Consider the following 22,727-nt stretch of genomic DNA (forward strand, 5'->3'; position numbering starts at 1 on the left):
CAGTTTTGGTTTTTTGATTCTCCACACAGAAGATCAAACCATTAATTGATTAATAGAGTAAGTAATATTGAAATTAATTGTTAGTGAAAATAATCAGTTGTAATAGCCCTGGTGGAGAAGAAATGTAATGTTTGATTTTTTTATTGCAACATATGACAAACAGTTCAATATTTTCTGAAAAGATTTAAAGACCCTAAAGCCCCTAACTTATAAAATAAAGATTTCTTGACGGATAAGACATTGAAGAGGCATAATTTGCAAACACAATGTTCATTCATAATTTCTCCACAAACAATCAATAAATCCCTTATTAGCTAAAGAGTTCATTCATAAAGACAATTCCAAAATCTCACAATTGTGTATTTGTTATATAATCTTATAAACAGATTGATCTTCAAATAAAAGAGACAGGAAACCTTTTGTCAGGTCCACTGCATGTGACTATTTTAATCAGAGCATAAGATTAATATAACTGGACATTTACAGTACTTACACTTAACTTTTTAAGTCACTAATAATCTTAATTTGGTTATAATATATATATATATATATATATATATATATAATATATATATATATATATATATATATATAATAATGGATTTAATTGTCCTGGTACATAGACATAAATCTATACTCCTGCTAGACAACATGAAAAATTATCTTTTAGGTTTAAAACAAATATATTTGACTCATCAGTGGATAAATCATAGAGGCTGCACAGGACATGTTCTCCTAGCGGTACTTTATTAAACGCTGCCATCTAGAGGTCTACTGCTGAAATGAAGTCTCCATGCCTGCTGACATGCCTTTCAAATTAGAGTCTGATTTTTAAATATGAAAAGGTTTGTACCTAATTTACTAGTCAAGACCAATAAATGAACAGGAAATCGTACATTTATTGTCCTTCTGACAACTCATACACACAAATCCTGGTATCACAAAATATCTTCAGTAATGATTTAAATACACTTGAAAATACAATGAAGCCAAAGATCTATTAAAAGACTCATCATGACTGGTTTCAGGTTATTAAATGTACAGATGTATTCAGCCAGCAAGAAAAGCATTTACTGAAGCAAATCAAGGTTTTTCCTCGTATTATCAATGGTGCGCCTGAAGACCTGAATGATGATGTTCACAGTGCCCTAAAAAAGCAGGTATGCACATGGTGTACCCTTGCAATAAGTAAAAGTACTGTCCGGTGTTGAGGTTTATATTAGATCGTATTGGAAATATTGGACAACAGCCATCAATAGAAACAGACATCTGAACCTGCACAAAAACAAAGTGGACATTCTTTTCTTTTATAAAAAAAATCAATGGCATGATTAAAATAACATACAAGTGCAAAGTTTTGCCCTTATAGCTTGATTGCGTGTTTTGAAACAGTTAAATATTGACCAATCTAAAAGGGTTTTACTGCTACAGTACTTTTTGACACGCCTCAGTAACAATACGAATCAACAAAGATTGAAACATTGACCCGAATCAAGCGGTAGCACATGCATGATGGTGACGATGATGGTAATGATGATGCCTATGGTGGCAGGTTGAGTACGCAAAAGCATCAGAAACTGAAACACTAAAACTTTTTCATGTAGCATTAATTTCTGTAACCAACATTACATAGATCAATAATGGCAGAGTAAACTAACTAAAAAAAGCTCAAGAACACCTTTGACCTCTCTGGACGGGGTGACAAAAAAAAAATTTCTGCATACAGAAATTCTGTATGCAACAAAACAGACAAAAAAATAAAATAAATAAAATTTCTCACTTACAAATTCTGGTCTAGCTTTGGCTTTTTTGTCCCAGCTTGTGAAATATCAGTCTATGAAATTTCTTCTGCACCTCCTGTATAATAGGAAAGAATGAAACTTTCTTAGTGGTGCTCGCATCATTGAAAATTTGTACTAAAAAAAAGGCAGAAACAGTGTCCCAATTACTCTGGAAAATCCACACACCACACTGTAAACAGTTATCATTCAAACTACTTTCTCGCAAAGAAGAAGTTACTGTTTACAGCATATTTTTGTAATTTTTGTAATCTGAGCAAACCGACCCTTTAGAGCAGTGGTATTCCAACCTTTTTTGTCTGAGTACCCAAACATTAATTATTAATCTGGATGTTATTTTACACTTCGTATGTTTAAATTCTGATACAAGACATGATCCTGCAATTGTTGATGTTTAGGCTTCATCTTACAAGTTTGTAGTTCTATTTGTGGATTTATTTCCCTCCTAAGAATTCTTTTTCTTTTTTTTTCAAATTAGCTGAGCTACTTTAGTAGTACCCCCTGAGGTATAAGTACTCCTGGTTGGGAATCACTGCTTTAAGGATCATATTATTATAACTCTTTGTGGAAAACCTTCTGTAGCACCACCAGGGTTTTGGCCATTTCAGCACCACGGACAGCTCCATATGATCCCATACCAAAAAGACCCACACCAGCCACATCTGTTCAAAATCACTTTCAAAGACAATAGCATACACCTCACTAAATGGCATGGTTTCCCATGCAAAATGTCACTTTCAGCTTTGGCAACCACATCAGTCTCTTAAAGCACATACATGAAACCACTCACAGAGGTACAGAAGCACACAGGAGCATCCCAAGCCTGATTCATTGACTCTCAAATGTACAACAGCAGTCACTGGTTTATACAAAACAGTTAACACTACCAGCCCTCTAATTAATGTTGCGAAAAAGTATAAAGTTATAGCTCATCAACCGGTGTGCTTTCAACCTTAAAAAAAAAAACAGGAAGCCCTGTAAGCAGACAAAGAACTTCCAGGGAAACAACACAAAAATGTATCAAAGACAACAGGACCTCAGATCAAAACTGGTCTCCCTCCCTCTTTCCTCAGAGTGGCAAGTTTGAAAATCAGCCACAAGAGACGCTGGTACTAAACCAACCCTTTCCTGTGATACACTGGTATTTTCCCTACAAAGAAAGTGAGCTGGGTCCCACAGAGGCAGTGAGTGGAGTACGGTATTTTCTTTGGAACAAACAGCACTGCAGCACATCAGCTAATAGAGCCTGGCTCCCAGAGGGGAGCTCAATATAGGACACTCTCTTTCCTCTTCCTCCACTTGAGCTATTAATACACCCAAACAAAAGAAAAGAGGCTTAATGAGGCAGCAACGGGGAACTCATGCGAACTAAGTTAGACAAGAGCTTTGTAGTGTTTAGCTCCAAGAATTCAAGCTTTTCATACGGGCAATGGATCCTACTTTGCTATATCTACTGTGGCTGATGCTATTGGAGTAAAAGTACAGTACACACTATGTACATCGCATTACGCCCTTTTAAGCACTACATTTGAACCCATTTTGTGAGGTCTTTTTTAAAAATGGCAAAAGCAACACAACAGTGAAGAGATGCATAGTTTTAAGCATGATAATGTGCTGGATATGAATATTATATATCCTGTGAAGAATATCTGAAGAGACACACTGTTACAAAATTATCTGTGCTAGAAACATCTAGAATATTTCACCAGTTCGACAAAACAAACACAAAACGTGATATATGACGCATTTTGTTGCATATTTGCATGAAAGGAAATATCTCATGCAGCTTAGAGCAGCTACCTTGAAGTTAATGCTTTGGTTCAGATTCAGAGTGCATTAAAATGGAAGAAGATGAGGGGGTGTGTTTTAATGCACACACTAGTCCAACTAAGAATTTGTATCCTAACCGAGCAGGAGAAACTGGTTCTGGGCAGCTTCACATGTTGATCACAAATACCCCTGTACAACAGAATACAGTATTTCAACTATTACCATGGATACAGACGAACACATACTTGCAAAAAACAATTAACAGAGCATGGCATTGTAACATAGGACATTACAATATTCAGCCTATTGTAAAAGGGGTTTTGGTGTTTACATCCATCACACTTCAAAGACTAAAACTTCAAAGTCCTGAATTAAATCAGGGATATTCAAATATGCAAGTAAAAAACTCACAATAAATCAAGTAAGAATCTGTTTTTTCAACAAAAGAAAAGAAGAGGCTGATGTTTCAGTTCACATCATGCACTGGGGACTTAATACTAACCGGATATCTGCCTCAAAGTGAGCGCTGTCACACAGTGCAAAGATCACCATTTCAGTCATGCAGTACAATACGGTAAATAGAGCAAAGGACAGTGTTGAAAGTAAAAGGTTTCTTTTTAGGCCTGTCCTCAGAAACTTGATGTTTTCTTAAAGGGTAGATGTTCTGAAGTGGTTTTAAGACTTAGGGCAGTGACACAAGGGGCAACTTTTTGCACTATACTGAATTAAAATACCCTCATGTATCACGTTCCTTAAACTCATATAGGCTCAATAATGACCCTTACTTGACTAAACTGCATTTTTTGGCACAAAGACTTTTCCCTTTCTGAATTATTTTGTCATCAGTCTGAAAAGCCACTTAAAGCTGCCCTTTGGCATCCTGGATCTCAGAAAACTCGACCTCAAACTTCTTGACGCATTCACCTCGCACTAAGCTGATCTTAATTTTCCAAACGGAGAATTCAGCTCAATCCAATTGGTCGTCTTGATAATCAGACAATTAAGTCTTCTACCACACAAGGCAAATCCACTGTTGGGCTAAATACTGACTTGAGGATCAGACCATGTGGAACAGCAGCAGTGCTGAGACTTGAAGCAGTCACACTCCCACATCAGAGGCAAAAATAAGTCTAAATATAGCTCTTCTTGTAGGGTTACATCCCCTCAGGCAGCTGTATTCCCCATACAACAATAAAACCACAGATTTGGCTGAACATACTAAATCCACATTTGGTTGTTTCTAGAAAAAGATGTTTACACTTTTGCTTCTTTTAATCCTTATACGTAAGGAAATTGGCTTTTTTTGACCATTGGACACAGATGCAGTTGAATCCCAAAATTCTCCAGGCTCCATAAATATTTTTAAAAGTCTGTGACACAAATTCAACAAACCATTAACCAGTGGCTAATGGTGTACAGCTCTTCTTGGCTATGATAATCTTACAATGTCTACATAACTTTGTCTCAACAACTGACTAGAACTGACTAGAAGCATTGATGTTTGAAGATTACAAAGAGATATGAACAACCATCTGACTACATGGAAACAGTCTTTTGAGCTGATAGGGAAAATAACATACACACATACACAAAATATCTTCTCTTTTTTTTAAGATTCACTCTATCCATTATTTCTTTTCAGATGGGTCTGAACCATAAATAAGTTAACAATATAGCTTATCATAAATAAATTTCAGTCTGTAAAATTCACATATAAATACCCTGCTCCATCTTGCAGAGACTTCCCAGAAAAGAGAAGTGGACCCATGTCACGTTACGCTGCAGCACACTGCATTTCTTCTCTCCCTTTGACAAAAAAATACAAAGCGTCCATGGTGTAAACACTACGACTTTCCCTTTAAAACCTCTGGAGGCATCGACAAAGACAGGTAAACAGAGCAGACAGAGCTGTGATCTTATAATGAGACTAAAGGTGTCTCTCCATTGTCTGTCTGGACCTGCGGCAGAAGGGCAGCCCTTTTCATTTTGGACACCGGTGACAACTTCTTCCTCGTCCAGTCCCTGATTCATACAGTCTGTGTGGGAAAGTGAAAGAGAAAGAAAGGGATAGGCTATTGCTAGTGATGATTGATTGATTGATACTGAGGTGACGGTTGCTGTTCCTGCTGCATGCTTGGTTTTGGAGACGTGCGGACGTCCATGCAATTGAGCCAGAGGCAGAGAGCTGCCAGGGACAGAGAGAAAGAGAAGAGAGCTGTCTTTACACCGGTCGGAGGCTTCCTGCTGTTCATGAAACTGTCTGAATCTCCCTGATCCTCTCCCTATCTCACTGTCCTTCTGAGAAGTGAAAGGCTGGATACGCTGGTTGGAGCTCAGAGTCCGTTCCCAGGGTCACGGGTGTGTTGACAGGGGTGATGAGAGGAGTGCTGCTGGAGGGCCGGGGGTTGGCGTCGCCCTCTGGAAAAGTCTTCTCCTGAGACTGGGAGGAGGAGGAGGAGGAATGGGTGCTCTCACTGGAACTGCTGCGGGTCTCTGTGCTGGTACTTGTCTTTTTCATCTTCCTCCTCTTGGCTAGAGGCGCCTTGTCCACTGTCTGCAGGCGGAAACCCTCCCGCTTACATTTGTTAAATGCCTGGGAACAAAACAAAAGGGGGGGTTGGTGAACCAGTTAAGATTGGGATTCACTAATCCATTTCTATCAGACCACAGACTACTGTGGCATTAAAAACAGCAGCCCACTGTAACTGAATGAATGTAGGGGTAGAGGAAACACAAAATGTTTATGACACTGACATAGAAACTCTAATTAATGTGGATTTTTTCCACCATGGCCCCCAATCCCCTTCATAAGGTCAGTATCAGCGCTAATATCATTGCATCACATCATTTCCCCATCTTCTCCACACAGTTTTAACTATATTTTGTCTCATCAAGTGAGTTTTTACCAAAGAAACATTTTTTCATGCATAAAACACTGATTTGAAACAATTCCTTCATCAACAGATGCAACAATTGATTATTTTCATTATTGACCAAATTAGTTTCTTGATTAATGGACTAACTGTAGTGAAAAATGCCTTCTGCAATTTCCTAAAGCCATAGCTGTTATTTTTCAAATAGCTTGTTTTGTCTGACGAATAGTTAAAAACTAAGTGATTATCAATTTATTATCAAATAAGACAGAGAAAAGCATCAAATCTGCAGCTTGAACTAAGGAATGGCTGGTATTCTTACTTAAGAATTTACTTAAACAATGAATCAAAATAGTTGCAGATTAATTTATCCTGTCAGTTGCCTAATAAATTAATCAACTAATCATTGTCAGCTGTACTTTGGGCAAATCTCCCAATATTGTTAATCTCTTTATTTTCTTTCAGGTTGATCAGTTTAAGAGCTGTACAGGTCATGGGCAGCCGTACGTTGCCAGTTGAGAAAGCCTGATCGACATGTAACAACATAATTTCTTACATTGAAGGTAGCTTTGACGTAAGTGTGGACGGAGGCAGTGGAGGAGCCAAGAATGTCTGGGGTCATGAGTGGGTTCGAGGACAGCTGGCTGTCGTCCTGGAGCCAGGCATTGTAACGGAGACCGCACATTTTAATCCTCTTGTTTGGGTCCACCGTCAGCAGCTCTGCAGGAACAAGACACAGATAATTACCTTTAGTGCTCTAAATACACCAGTGGAAAGGTGAGCCACAAGTGAGCCACAGAGAGGAAGTGATTTCCTCTTCGAGTAGTTCAGCCACTGTGAGCTACTTTGTGAGATAAAGGTTTAATCTTTGATACAAATGCTGATGCGTCATAGTTGAACCCACTGGGTTTGACAGTGAGTCACCAGTTCCATCATTACCTTGTATCAGGTCCTTGGCCTGCTGGGATACGTTTCTCCAGGCCTCTCCTTCGAAAGAGAAGTCCCCCTGTTTGATTTTTTTCATAATTTCCTCAGCACTGGTGTGGGTCAGGCTCTTCTCCTGACACTGAAAAGGCACCTGGCCTGATAGCATGGTGTACTGCAAACACAGCAAAACCACACTATCTGATATCAACACAACAGGAACACACACAGTTTCCAGGCTGAAATATCTACAGTGTAAATATGATTTACATTATTTGCTTGGTCAGTGTTGAAACAGAAAATCATGTGTCCTACAATGAACTGGGAAAGTAAGGAGGCATTAGTGTTAAAATGCATCTACTCTTTGAAAAAAAAAAAAAAAAACATGCTCTGAAAGAGCTCTTGACCAATCACGACTGTCCACGTTTCTCCATTGTCATGCTGCATGTTGTTGACCATGGTTGAACCAGCACTAAAACAGAAGAGCGGTCTGTGCTCAGCTAAATGAACAGGGTGCTCTCACCTTGGCCTGCTTACATCTGGCCCTAGATTTCTCATTAAAATGACAGTGGTTGGGAACAGCCCTTTTGGCAGTAGAGGATCTGTCGTGCCCTGATCTCGCCCCCCTCCCACTCTGTCTCGGCACACTTTGCTTCCAGGGCATTGTGCACACAGCTTGTCAGTAATCATTTCATCAAAGCTCCATGAGGCACACTACTCCCATATACCCCCAGGGGGCGACGGTGCGAAGCAGCACTACAGAGACCAGTCTCAATACGGATGAGTGGCCAACTACAGAAATCTCTCTCTCAACTCTCCACCCCCCCGTGTACCCTCTCCTCCTCCTCCTTTCTACCTCTCCTTTTAATTTTCCTCCTCTACACAGAAAAAGGTTGAATTAGGATGACATTTCCGCTACCAGGAAGCAACGTTTCATATGAGCTTTAACCAGCTCTGAGCGCCGGGGCTGGTGGCTTGTCATTCTGTGACAACAACACGTTTAACTGTGTCAGCTCACCACAGGATCCTAAAGGGTTGTAGCACTGAACACAAGAGGGAGATGAATATCATGCAAAACAGATTAACCAGAACATGCACACATATGCATTCATACATGTGCTCATGCATACACACAAACACACACACAGCCAAAATCAGTTAAAATAACAGCTGATTGCTTCATCAGAATGGCCCGCAGCAAAATGTTTAATCCATAAACTGGATAACATCAACAAATCAACTTTGTATGGAGCTCATGATTAAACATGAATTTGGTTTTAGAGAGGCTTCACTTAAAAAGTATTACGAAAAACAACTTTTAAAGTGGAGCTTGGAGCTGTGGATTTTGAAAAGACTTTTATAAATGGTAAATTTATATAATCAGGTCACTTTCCTGGGGCATTGTGCAAGGTGAGAGTCTAAAGTATGTTAAGATCACGCAGTCACAAATAAGGATGTTCCTGAATAGGGCTAATCAATGATCTGTTATTTAGTCCGTATTAGAGCCTGTGAGAGGCATCAGTGCCATCAAAGTGGAAATTTAATTTTGATGTGGAGCATAATTCTCTCTTAGTATCCCATAACTTTTATCCTTGTTATATCAAATATTAAATAGTGTGCTGTAAACATTCTGTTTCCTGGGTTCAAGGGTTAAAATACACTGAATTATTTGCCAAGACTGAAATTCTACAGCCCTGGTACTACTGTACTTTCTTTTTTCCGACAGACAGACTCCTGCCAATGTTCTACTTTAAAAGGTAAATCCGATTCTCCTTCCATAAATGTTTGCAGATTTGGTACATTATTGATTAACTAATAATTTCAGCTCTAACTTGAATCACCACCATCATTTTCAGGCAAAAGCATGTGTACAAGACATTATACACTAAAATACATTTACATTTTTTCAAGCTGAGGTAACATGAAATATCTGTCATTTTTAAAAAGCAGAAGTGTTGATATGTTTCTTTCCCCTCAGAATAACGTTGAGTTGAATAATGAATGTTTCTGCGACAGTTCAGCCACCACTATTTTGTTTTAACCTGAGCAGGTCTGTCATCCCACAGCCACTCACCAGAATGACCCCCAGACTCCACAGGTCACAGGACTCATCGTAGCCGTCGTATTTGAGTATCTCTGGCGCAGCGTACTGCAGGGTGAAGCAGGGAGTCTTCAGCAGCTGATTGTCTGGCGGTTTGAGGCGAGCAAAGCCAAAGTCTATGATTTTTATCTCTGAGTTCTCACTCTCGTCTGTGAAGAGTAGGTTCTGCGAAGCAATTCGAGACACGGACAGCAATCATTTCTTTCTGCCAAGCAAAACGGGTGCACTCAAGAGCTTACTAAATTGGACATCAAGACTTGTCTGGCCAGGTACTTTTGACCCATGTTAGGGTGAAACAATTTTACTCTTGTTTTGCAGAAGATTGCAGAGTCAGAATGACAATACGACAGATCATACAAAGTTCAGAAAAACACAGTAATTCTCTTTCAAAAGCTTATGATCCAGTCTGTCTGTATTCGTCACAAAGTCGCAATGTGTTCAGACACTAAAAAGAATTTCTACTCCCTGAGTGTACTTCCAATACCTCCGGTTTAAGGTCCCTGTGCACCACTCCTACGTCATGCATGTGACTGACGGCGGACACCAGTTTGCGCATGATGCGGCTGGCCTCTGTTTCACTGAAATGTTGCTTTCTGCGGATCCTCTCCAACAGCTCACCTCCACCAAGCAGCTCCAGAACCAGGAACGTGTGCAGCTACAGCAAACAGACACACACACATGCACATTTCTCATCAATCTCTGTTACACCCATTCCCAGCCTTTATTCTCTGACTTGCTCTGAAATAGCACAATGGGAGCAAACATTCCTTTAAGATTTGCAATAAAACAAATATTAACGAGTTTGTGTTAACCAATGTATCATCAATCTTGGTTTCACAGCCGGGATGTCAAGTTGAAAACAGCTGAATGTTAACATGTGGAACCGTTAGGATTTTTTTTTTTTGTTGTTGCATAATAAGTACAGCAAAAACAGACCATTCCCAATCCCATGGGGGTAAGATCAAACCATAATGGTGTTGAGTAAAAGTGAAAGGAGCCAAACAAAGTGGGAAGGGAATAATGTGTCTGGGCAGCGGGGTAGAGTTTCTCATTAGTGCTGGGTCTAGGGAACAAAGGCAGGACTCGGTTGAGGCGAGGCGAGGCAGCGCCGCTTTGATCTGGGTCACAGGCCTCTGAGATACAGTAATAACCCCACTGAGCTCATCAGGACTAAAGTGGTGCTCCTGGGCTTGAAGAGCCAGGGCTAATGAACCTGTACACAGTCAGACACACGGACACACCTTCCCCATAACTGAGGTAAGCTACATTTTGAACATACGCACGCTTAGTTTGTGGTTGAGTGTCTGGCTCAATTAGCAACACGAGTGAATCTACGTTGTTTTTATTCAGTAGTACAAAATGGGTGTTTGTACAGCTGCAGTTTAAAAATACGTTTGGTGCGAAATATCGAGCACACGTAGAGATGTTTATGGGACACTACATGAAAAGATAGAGAAAAGACCTCGAGGGCTTCCAGCATCCCCATTAATCTGCCTTGTTCCAGTTCCAGGACTTAATAAGGCTGCAGTCCCCACAGGCTCCAAAGAGGACCATGCAAAAACAGAGTTTCTGGTGGCAAATGTAACCGCTGCGATGAACCTCACCTGGTCGTGGTAAATTTCATGTAACTTGACAATGTTAGGGTGGCCATCACACAGCTTCAGGGCTGCTATTTCCCTCTGAGTTTGTGCTTCCATCCTGAAGCACAAAGAAGCAGAAAGGCAGGAAAATGTCATAAAATACAACATAAATACACACATGCAGAGTGAGAAAGTGACTTTTCAGAGGATTCTCCTTTAACAGGTTTTCAATTGGTCCTAACTGACTTACATATGAGTCAGTATAAGGCGCCAAGATTTTCTTTAAGCAAAGCAGAGACGAGAGAAAGACGTAGAGAAGAAAGTATCCCCAGCCATCCATCACCTTTTTTACTTTTAGAATGATACTTGTACAATACAATTCTTTGATAATAAAATGGGTTGTGTGGGGTTGGTATTTTCTTCTGCTTGGCTGTTTCCCAGAAACCACTTTTTCCTTTCAGAGACATTTATATAAATTTTTCAGAGCAGTTTTGCTCTGCAACCCCACACTGCTTTTTGACACAGACATGGAGAAAGTATAACTAATGCATGGTTAGAAAACATACTGGTGTTGTGAGTGAAGTGTGATTTACTTTCCTAACATCCCGTCTGGATTTGAGGAACATGTGTTTGTGTCAGGAGGATTGCCCCGCTGAGGCTCACTCTTACTAGAGCCATAATATTTGGTGCCACACAGTCAGTAGAGACATGTAGGAGTGTAGTGTAGGACTGTTGTCAACACACATGATTAAAGCTTATTTTGTAGCAGTTGCCAACAAAAACAACTCGCGTTGTGTGGGCAGAGGTGTATTTACATTTATTTGTATTTAACCATCATCTGACAACTTTACACAGTAACAGGGCAAATAAAATCTGAGAAATTATGTAATTAAGTCAAATTATGAAATAGTTTGCCTTCATTCGTTTCATAGAATATTTCTAATATCATACTTTTTGTAAAATTTTGTTCAGAGTCGGTTTGACAACAGTCCAATTTCTGCCATGGAGAAGAGCAGGGTGCCTGTCAGATGTATCCAGTCAAACTGTAAACACTACACAGAGCCAGAAGGATCTATGATGACAAACACGTCTGAGTGAGCAGGCTGTACCTCTTGCTGACAATTTTGACTGCATATTTCTGTCCAGTCTTCTTGTGTGTGCACCGTCTGCAGATGGAGAAGCTACCCTCTCCTAGAGCGCTGTCCTTCAAGTCCATCTCATAGCTCATATAGAAGGGTGAGTCCTGTTATGGGAGACAGTGGACCAAAAGAAGATCAAGTTCTGGTCAAATATAAATTTTCACTGACACCAAAATGTCCAATACTTGCAAATGACCTAGATGTTACTATGTCTTTCAAGTGAAATGTTTTCCTCGGTGTGATATATATTGATATGGGTAAATATAATCAGCTCTGATACACTCAGATCAAATTAATCCACAATTTATTTGAATATGATCTCAGCTCTCAGACAGCATTTATCTTCTCCATGGAGAATACTTTAATGTAGGCCAGTGGTACTTTGCTTGCTGGCCAATAGAGAAATCATGTCCTCAACACATTATTCTTATAGTACCATGTTAGTTCTTTCTCCACATAAAGACACAACTTATGTAGGTGTGTGTTTTTTAATGACATCAGGTTGAAACATCCAAGCCAACCTCACTCTTACACCCCCATCAATCTCCTGATCGTTGTGTTTCTGCTTATACATTAAATATTCCCTATTCAACATTCAACACGTTTTATGACGATAAAAAATGTTTGCTGTTTTAAGGTTATCACCACAGAGTGATCAGCAGCACTCTGTGGTGATAACCGTTTTATGAGGAACCCAGTAAACTTCTCCTGTTGTGTAATGCTATCAAAATGAATTTGAATTCTTTCCAGGTATGAATAGAGAACTTGAAAATTACCACAGAACTAGACAGAAAGTTTTTTAACTGGCTTTCTGTTTGCGACAGGAAACATCATAAGAACCAATAAAGCACAGTGAGCTGAAGTGTTATTGGAATTCTGAGCCCCTTTTGTTGCCTGATTGCTCAGCTGAAACTTCCTCTTTCTAAAGTGCGTAAGCATTAGAGGATGTAAGCCAAAATTATATATATATATATATATATATATATATATGTATGTGTGTGTGTGTGTGTGTGTGTGTCTTTAACACTATGATGATTATTTATAACAAATATTGAAAACAGTTAAGTTTGTGAAACAGCTCTACTTGATATCACTTAAATCAACAGAACATATCTACACCAGCAGATACAAAGGATGTTGATGAGAAAGCCTGAAACTAAATGAGTGCAGATAAAGCAATGCACTGCTACCTTCTCAAAAAGCATTATGTTGCAGGTAAAGGTTATGAACAAAATTCAGTAAATCATCAGGCTGAAAACTGAATCTGAGTGTAGTAAAACAAGTACAGTAGAAAAATATCTAGTGGAATGGAGAGGAAGGAAAAAGCTCATCTGTCTGTGACAGCAGCCATTAGCTTAAGTGTGTTTGTGCAGGGGGATCCAAGTCCATTTATCTTACCTTCATCATGGCGCTGCGGGCCACCGCAGCAGAGCCCGGCCTCTCAGAGCCCCCACACAGCTGGACAGGGTCATCCATCACCACATTCCTCTTGAACAGGATGGAGGGGGCCATGAAAGAGTAGCCCTGCACAGAGAGACACATAAACTCTTGATGTTTAAATTTCACTAAGACATAAAGCGAGGGCTGGAGTGTATAGACAGAGGAAAAGGAAACTTCTATTGATGCAGTTTGCAGCCTAAGAAAAACTGCAGCATTTCTATACCACATGTATAGACATTAAGTGTCTTTTATATCTTTCCATATTTACTTTGTAACTTGAAACTGTTGTGCATTTTTACCCAAATGTATCTTTGCCAAACCAGCCTGTCAGCTCCACAATAAGCCCAATTCAGTTAATTTATGAGTGACAGCGGCTGTCCAGCTGTTCCTATTGTTAGACCTGTCATTGTGAAGCGCTGCCTGCATAATTCCAGCTGTGAGAAGCCCAGAGCTTTGAGCTGGCATTAATCTCTCTCTCTCCCTTTTTCACTGACACACACACACAGCTGTGTGGTATGTAGTGACAGCCATGGATGGACGGAAGGATGGATGCTGAATGAATGAGATGCCCTAAATTGCCGGGCTTGAATATTTGATTGCTCTGCTGTGAAATTACATCTTGGCGCTCTTAATGCAATTTTAATTTTGTTTTGTGAGGCACTGTGGGGGAGCAAGTGCACGGTTTAAAATTGGGATTGCTGTCGTTATCTCAGAGATTGCTAGGCTTGCAAATTATAAAGACCACAAAATTTCAGACTATGTGAATGGCAGCTGAGAGCGAAAAAAGCCAAGATGAAGTTGGCAATCAAAGACTGAAGGCGTAACCGAGACAGACGTGGTGATGCTCTCAAAGTGTAACCTTTTATTCCATGAGAGAAGCCCGTTAATGGATCTATTGATCTACCGAACTCAAGGATCCAGAAGGCAATCAGAGTTGAAATTTCATGCAATACATCAGACAGCCATCAGCTGGCACGGAGCTGTGGGCCATATTATGGTTCAAAGCTACATCAAAAATAGTCATTCACATCTGTTACTTCAATAAGAGCTGCATATGGCAGCAATTACTTCAATAAAAGACCCTTTAGTCAATTTGAATACCAATGCACACAGACAGACTCATGTTGACTTACAGCAACCTTTTGAGGACATTCAAAACTTCACTTGATTACTTCAATTGCTGTGGAGTATGTCAAATATAGTCACAGACAAAAAGTGGATAATGTATAATGCAATTTTTCATCCGTGTCAACATTTCACTCTGCCTGCACCCAAAGCCCAGACAAACATCAGCACAAAACGGATGCAAATATCAATGTTGTCCTGTGCAATGACCTGTGAGGAGAACAAAGGAATATTCCTGTCTGTAAACAACAAAACCATGAGTCACAACGTAAAAAAAAAAAAAGTCTGGTTTTCTAACATCCCTTTCTTCTCTCCCACCTGGAAGATGCGGTCACAGTTCTGAGGCAGAGCTGCAGGGGAGTAGGTGGGGTCCATCTCTGTGAACTCGTCTGCAAAGTTGCTGACGTCCAGCTCATCCCGAATCACTGGCTTGAACGGAGCAGGAACCTTCTTAGCTGCCAAGTCCTCCCAGTTAATTTTCTAAAGTGAGTTTAAAAAACGAAAAAATATTGGTCTGGTCAGTCCCAATCCTTATTCACATAGTTTATACAAATACTCAGATTTCCTAAATGCCGCTCAGTGAAAGAGGCCCCATTATGTAAAGTTACAGCCCACTCTGCTATTGGGTTCTTCTAAACATTGTGAAATATTCGAGACAGGCAATGAGATCCACCTGGTAAAAAGGGTGTTTCTTTACATTCTCTGCTCCATTAGGACCTGAACCTAATCTCTTCTTTGGATCTTTGATGAGGAGTCGCTGGATGAGGTCTTTGGCCAGTGGTCCCATATCTTTGGGGAAAGGAGGATCCTTCTTTGAAATCCTCCTGTGATATGTGAGACAGACATGGTCAGTGCTTGTAGAGCGATTATAAATATGGGCTAACTGAATACTGTGGCCGTTGATCAGGGAGAATCCATACTTGGCAATGTCTGTGTGTGAGTTCTCATCTCCATCAACTGTGAAGGGTGATCCGCCAGTCAAAAGCTCGTACATCAACACGCCGAGGCTCCACCAGTCCACTGCCTGGAATGCATGAAAGCACCCACCCGTGACTTAGACTTAACAGAATGAAAGCCAAAATCTCACTGGAGAGCGCACACATGCAGGAGAACAGAGGATGGGGGAGTGTGGGCTGCTTGATTGGATCGAACAGACGACAGCATAAAACATAAAACTACAAATTACCTTGTCATGTCCAGATTCTCCTCCCTCCACAATCTCTGGAGCCATGTATTCAATGGTGCCACAGACAGAGAAAGCCCTTTCCATCTGTTAAAAAAAAAAAAAAAGAACACACACACGAATGCATCGATGGACACATTTCAGAAGCCAAATATGACACAAAATAAATAAAATGCCTGCAAGTGACCAGGACTATGACAGAACTGTCCATGATCTCAAATCAGAAGTGTTTCTCTATATTTTCAGGGCCTTTAAGGGAAAAAGAAAAACCTCTTTTTTCTCTTCTTTCTAATAAGTCAGTTTGAATTGTAAATTTGGCTTCCAACAGCTTTTGCACTCCTTCCTGAAAAGTTTAAGGATCAAGAACTGCGTTGACATACTGTACCTGATCAAACTCCTTACTAAGGCCAAAATCTGTGAGAACTATATGACCATTTGAATCCAGAAGAATATTCTCAAGTTTCAGGTCCCGATAGACAATCCCCAGCTGCAGCAAGAAAAGGACAGAGGGGTCATGATGTGTAAAAGATAAAGCATGTAAGCAGTACATAACTTCTGAACAGACAAGAGAGGTTGATTGTGTTGAATTTACAGGGTTACCTTGTGTAGATGCTCCAGTGCTGACACAATCTCTCCACTGTACAGGGCGACTTCTTGTTCCTTAAATCGCACCCTTTGCACCAAATGTGTGAAGAGCTCCCCACCATTTACGTAATCTGAAATGAAAGATATCATGTATGTATATAAATTGACTTTTCCACTGGTTGTTTATAGAGATTTATTCAGCTGCTTAAAATCACTTTCTTTCACTGACAATCAATAACTATTTATTTTACAGGTATAAATATAACACAAAGTGGAAATGTGAAAAATATGCTCACCGAGAATGAGGTGCAGCTTGGTATCCGTCTGGAAGGCATAGTGAAGTGTGACGAGGAATGGAGATTGGCGGATGTGCTCCAGCACTTGCCGCTCTGTTCGTGTGTGTTCAGCAGTCTTTGCCTTTTGCACAATAGTGGCTTTCTTCAAAACCTTCATGGCATACAGCTTTCCTGCATCATGACCACTCACTTTCCTCACCAGGAACACTTTGCCGTATGCTGGTAGTTAAAAAGACAGAGAGCAAAGCTCAGTATAAAGCAAAGGCTTGAAGAGAAATGACTGGTAAGACATGCTTTTATCTATTCTAAAAACCCACAGTATTGGATGCCAGACTGTCATGCACAGTCATGTGAATGTTATATTCTGTTCAACACAGACAGACAGTTTGACTCACCTCCTGTGCCCAGCACCTTTAATAGCTCAAAGTTTTCAATGCCCACCCGTTCTACATGGCCTGTCAGGTTGGCTGAAGTCAGGGCAGAGAAAAAAATGTATGCTTTTTATTACTCAGTTCACACAACAAGACAAACGTTGCTTGAATGACAAAATACACAGATAATCTAATAAATTCAAATAACAAAATAATATATCAGCAGATTGCATTTATGGCTTTAAAGGTAACTTATATTTTACATATCTACAAAAAGATATATCTATGAGTAACTTGACCTGGAAAAGTCCCTGTTCCACATTAGGTATTAGGTATTTTACCACTGACTGACCACCTCAGGCTAATCTGGGACATGGGAAATTTCATGTTTATATTCACTGCACTGACAGCAATGAGCATGTTTTTGACTGCAGTTGCTGTTTGCAGTTGCATTATAAATCTGCCACCTACCATGACTGGTGGCACATTAGACAACTCCCAGGGGAATTAGCATAACTTACAAGCCATTCACTGATAATAGTGAAATACTATGTAGTAAAACCAAGACATTAAAAACCTGCAGAGGTACAAGTTGTAAATGCAGGCTGTACTATAAAAATACTAGTACTATAAAAATATAGGGTTCATTTTTAAAAAATAAGGTCTTTAAACCTCCTTTAATCTTGGTCCTCACCAGTACAGCTGTTCCTGCTCCTAAATGATAAAAGGTGAAAAGGTGCTTGGTTTAACCAGTGAGCTAATGAGCTGGCATTTCAGCAATAAAATGATCAGCCTGTGGTCAAAACCAAAGAATACAATCTCATTGTCTATTCAGTGCTGTTGAGATAGCCAAGTTGAAAACATGTTTGAGACTGATCACCTGTTTTTAGCTGTTGTTTCCAACAGCTGCGGACCTTGCATGCCCACCAGAAGGCACATTACATCACCTTATATGTCTCTATACTTTTTGTTTTGGAACTGGTGCCTACCCATTAATTATGTATTCTTATATTTTGATGCAAAGAGAGTCTCACACATGTGGCTTAGCGCAAACTTAAAACTAAAAAGGTTGGACAGGAATGCTTTAAACTAGAGGATCAGCAATGTAATACACTGGGCCATTTAAGAAAGTCTAGGTGGTTAAAGTGAATGCATGGTCAACATCAGCACACTGGTAGCATTGGGCATCTTGGAATGGTTAAATTACTTAATAGTCAAAAATGTGCAAATACTGCAAGGAGCATGTGCATAATCAGTAGACTTCCTTCATGTAAACAAAGATTAAAAAAAAAAAAAAAAAACAAGTTTTGAGCTAAAAAAGCTGACTTACTCTTCTTGACTCTCACTCAAATTTGCAATAGTATAAGACAATCTTCCATGCAACTGCGAGCAAACATGCTACATTAACCAGCAAAAGGTCATTATCTTCCATCAAGATACTTTAGTGAATTCAGCAAACACTGTCACTGACTTCTTGTGTCTTTCTAAATCAAGGTCTACCGGTTCAGTTGACTGAGCATAGCACGCTCTTAGACATGCATATCCATTGTAGTGAACACGTTCCTTCTGTCTCACACTCTGGAAATAGGCTACTGAGCAATTAAAGCGGCTGATTTCATCTATGCATGTCTCTCCTGTTACACGCAGGAGAAGAAATGCTGAAACTATTAGGTAATTCAAGTGGATACTGTGTCATTTCAAAACAACAACACTGTCCTTCAAATTTATGGTCAGAGGTTCAGATTGCATAACACCCTTGTCAAGCTCACCCTGCCAAGGCCAAGTTTGATTTCGGTGTTTATTAATAGACTGACAGAGGTGTCAAACCAGATGATGCCTTACTGCTTGACAAAAGGAACCTCTTCCGTTTACAGGAGGGAAAAATCTATGTTCCTCAAAATAAAAAATTTCAACAAACTACCATCCTTTAGGAAAAATTTTATCAATTTCTATTGTGTAAAGCATTGACAAGACACTATAGCGATTATGTCCACTGTGGTATACTTTTACAATTTTGCAAACACAAATCCTTGATATCTTGCAGGAAGATTAGCACAGAAAGGCATACTGATCCCCTATGTCTTGATATTGCCAATTTGCTTGAAAGGATGAACTTGTTGGCAAAAATATGTTTTAAAAAAAGTCCGACCAGTTCTGAATGGGCTTAGTTTGTATGTTTGTTTTTATTTTACTATATTGTCTCCACTGGGTCAAATGCTACTGCAAGGGTTCAAAGTAAGGTGAAGTTGATACAGCGGTTAAAATGCTGTGTGAAATTTATCACAGAAAAACAAGTGCCAGTGACAACTAGACAGACTGCATATTTAGGGCAGGGCAGTAAATGGGGGTGCAGCATATTCATGTTGCAGCCTGAAGAGCAGCACTGTGTTATTATAAACCAGTTACAGCTGAAGCAGTGTCCAACTTCATTCAGCAGCTCTCTGCATTAAATCAGGAAGACTCACCACTCTATTCAACACAACCACCCCCCCTGAAGTCTCAATTATAAATAATGGGAAATTATAACAGTAACTTAAACTGTGTTTGCTGTTGATTCTTTTTAGAGTCATGTTTTGAGATGGTGCTGCTACATGTCAACACTACTCCTCGTACCACCATTCAGCAAACTGATTCCAGCAAAAACAACATTCAGCACAACCGTCAGTTTCACCTTGAGGATGATATAGATTGAATAGTGTAAAGTTAACTAGGCTAGACAAGAGACAAATGCATTTACCTGTCTGTCATTATTACACGAGCCCCAACAGCTGAGGTACACCTCTGTACAATGTGCAGACTGAAATCAGGGTAACGTTAGCTTTTGCGACTTGACAGCACTGCAGCTGTGTCTGCTCTGCTCTCGCTACGGAGAAGTTAGCTGTGACCGCTAACAAATCCAGGCAATAACAGGAAAACAAACTCATTTAGTAATTAATGCTAAGTTAAGGCGTTGACAGTGGCATAAACTTGGTGAAATCTCTGTCGATGGTCGGATTTTATCTTACACGTTAACAATTGGCTTAAGCTAATGTTATTACCTGGGTTGACCACGGTTATTAAGTGGCAGTTAGCTAACGTTATGGAAATGGTTAGGTAACAGAGTTAGCAGTAACGTTACAAGTAATGAGGACAGTCGGCTAACGTTAGCCTTCCTTTGCCATTTTTGGACTTGAGTAACGTTAATGTTAGCGCCCACTATGAACGCCCATTGACAGTGACAGTTTGCTCTTCCGAGCTATCCAGCTAACGTTTCTCCCCTGACACGTGTCTCCAAAAGCTAAATGCCAAATGAAATGTACTGCATTAAGAGTTTATCCAGTTCGCAGCTAACTTACCATTTTTCAGCTCATGTTTCACAGTAAACAGGTCACCTTCTCTGGAAGATCCCTCCATCGGGGATGGCATCGTAATTTCGTGCTTCAAATATGCTTTTCAGACAAGGTTAGGATCACCTCGCAAGCTTTTTTGCAATAGGAACATGCAGAAACTAAAATACACAGCAAGAAAATTAAACGCCAGTGAGTTTTGTGCCAAACTTGACAAATATTTAGGCAGAATGTTGTTACCAAACCTAGCAGCCAGCAAGCCCAGAGGAAACACTTGCTTCTTCCAGCACACCACAACTACCACTACCTTCGCAACCAGGCCAGTCCCTCTTCGCTCATTGGTGTTGCTATGTGAAAGTCCGACCCCTGATTGGTTATTTTCGTGGTAGCGACACATAATCCCGCCTTCCTCAAAAGACTGGTGCTGCCTTCAAATGTGCCTCGTACAACATTATGTCAAAGGTCAGAAGAGTAAAAATTATAGTGCAACCAATTGCACATAAAAAGATACTTCCCAATTCGAAAAGCCTCGTAAATATAACAAAACAGTGCTTTGGTGTCTTTTGATTTATTTCTCAAAGTACGCTAAAAGTGGTATGAGTATAGTGCTGGCACATTGGTGCAAAGTAACTTCACTGAAGTACAGGGGCGGAGCCAGACATAGTAAACATTTGGGGCTTAGCCCCAACTTCAGTCTCTATGCAGGGGACGTGCTCCCCAAGGGAAATTTTTCCCCAGTCTTAGCAGCTACATGCATTGTTTACTGTATCAAGCCTTTTGTACATCATTTGGGGAAAACATAAAAGTTGCCCAGGAAAAAAAACATCAAGAGCTTGTATCATATTTTGAATCTATAATTATTCTCTGTCTCCATCCTTCTGAAACCATAACACAACAAATTTTGACAATGACTAATTTCCACAACTGCCACACGAGAAGAGGCACAATGTCTGATGTTACTATTTTGAATTTACATGAGGTGGGGAATGAATTAGCATAATTCACAATTCACAAATTTAATGTTTAGATGAACTGTAATATTATCCTGATCACTGTTCTTATTTCCTCCTCTTTTCTTCTTCTTTCACTCTCTTAGCTCCACTCATCTATCCCTGTTCTCCACTTAAGGAAAATATAAATGTCAATGTCCTTCCCTCAAATCTTGACTGGCTGAAGGGTGGGCCTAGACCTCCAAAAGTCGATCACCACCTCCTTGGTCTTGGAGGTGTTCAGAAGGAATACTTCTATATATATTTACTATAAGATTGTATATGGTGGTAGTTCTTGTTACTACTCACCAAAACAAAAATTATACAGTAAATGAGTGAATAAATAAAATGTCATAACAATAAAATTAATTTTCATGGTGTAGTCTCATCTTGTTATACAACCCTCTGTCAAAGGATAAATACATGAACCTTGTAACATTTCCTTTATTTAGTATATATTATGATATATTCCTTAATATTACCACCTGTAAGAGATAAATTGGCTGTTCCAGTGACTGTACAGGACTAATGAAGATAACTGCCAACTGATTATAGCCAACGTGTAGAAAATACTAATTATGCTGAAAGCAAATGGACTGAATGATTACAATAAACTCAATGGAAAAGAAATGACAGACAGCAGTTATCTCTTTATAGGTTGGATGGGTATGAAATGTGCTGTATTTACAATGCATTGTCCCAACCCTGGGGACAGTTGCAACACGGATCAGGGATGGTTGCAACATACATTAAAAAAATACATTTAATTTCACTAATTAACTTTTTTTTGTGTCTATAAGCATAGTATTCTGAAAATATGCATTGTTTTACAGTGATATTATAGTGTTATTTATTTATACAATAAGAGTATAGTATTTTTATTTAATAGTGTACTGTAAGATACATTTCTTACAAGAGAGGAGAAGAGGTCTGTGTAATGTAGTTCACCAATTTGTACACAGGGTGTCACCTTTGTGCTGTGATCAATATAGAACATATACTAGGTCACTCAGCTGCAAGCTATTGATAGATGGAAGGTGCAGGAAAAAACAGTTTTAGACAGAAAAGGACCACAAGAAAAAAAACCTGAGGGGAGATTATGAATAAGTTTGAAGCTGAATAATGATTTTGAGATACAGTATAATTTTATTATTATTTTATTGCTTTAATGTTTGAAAATGTTGAAGTTTGATTTCTGCCTCCACCTTGTGGTAGTATGCTGCGAT

General features: G+C 39.6%; 1 protein-coding gene across 1 annotated transcript; it reads right to left on the reverse strand.

Moving 5' to 3' along the window:
* Positions 1 to 728: 728 nt before the first annotated feature.
* Positions 729 to 20,790, reverse strand: rps6ka5 (ribosomal protein S6 kinase, polypeptide 5). Its single transcript, XM_056393527.1, has 17 exons — positions 20,522 to 20,790; positions 17,211 to 17,282; positions 16,816 to 17,034; positions 16,535 to 16,650; positions 16,320 to 16,421; positions 15,938 to 16,021; positions 15,672 to 15,775; positions 15,425 to 15,575; positions 15,070 to 15,231; positions 13,585 to 13,710; positions 12,157 to 12,290; positions 11,072 to 11,165; positions 9,952 to 10,122; positions 9,441 to 9,632; positions 7,382 to 7,541; positions 6,999 to 7,162; positions 729 to 6,162 (listed from the first exon to the last, which is right to left on the reverse strand). Exons 1-17 carry the CDS (start codon positions 20,589 to 20,591, stop codon positions 5,857 to 5,859), a joined length of 2,427 nt encoding a protein of 808 aa, XP_056249502.1. The 5' UTR covers positions 20,592 to 20,790; the 3' UTR covers positions 729 to 5,856.
* Between the last annotated feature and the right edge of the window lie 1,937 nt (positions 20,791 to 22,727).

The sequence above is a fragment of the Seriola aureovittata genome, chromosome 13, assembly GCF_021018895.1.
Source record: "Seriola aureovittata isolate HTS-2021-v1 ecotype China chromosome 13, ASM2101889v1, whole genome shotgun sequence".
Classification (NCBI taxonomy): domain Eukaryota; kingdom Metazoa; phylum Chordata; class Actinopteri; order Carangiformes; family Carangidae; genus Seriola; species Seriola aureovittata.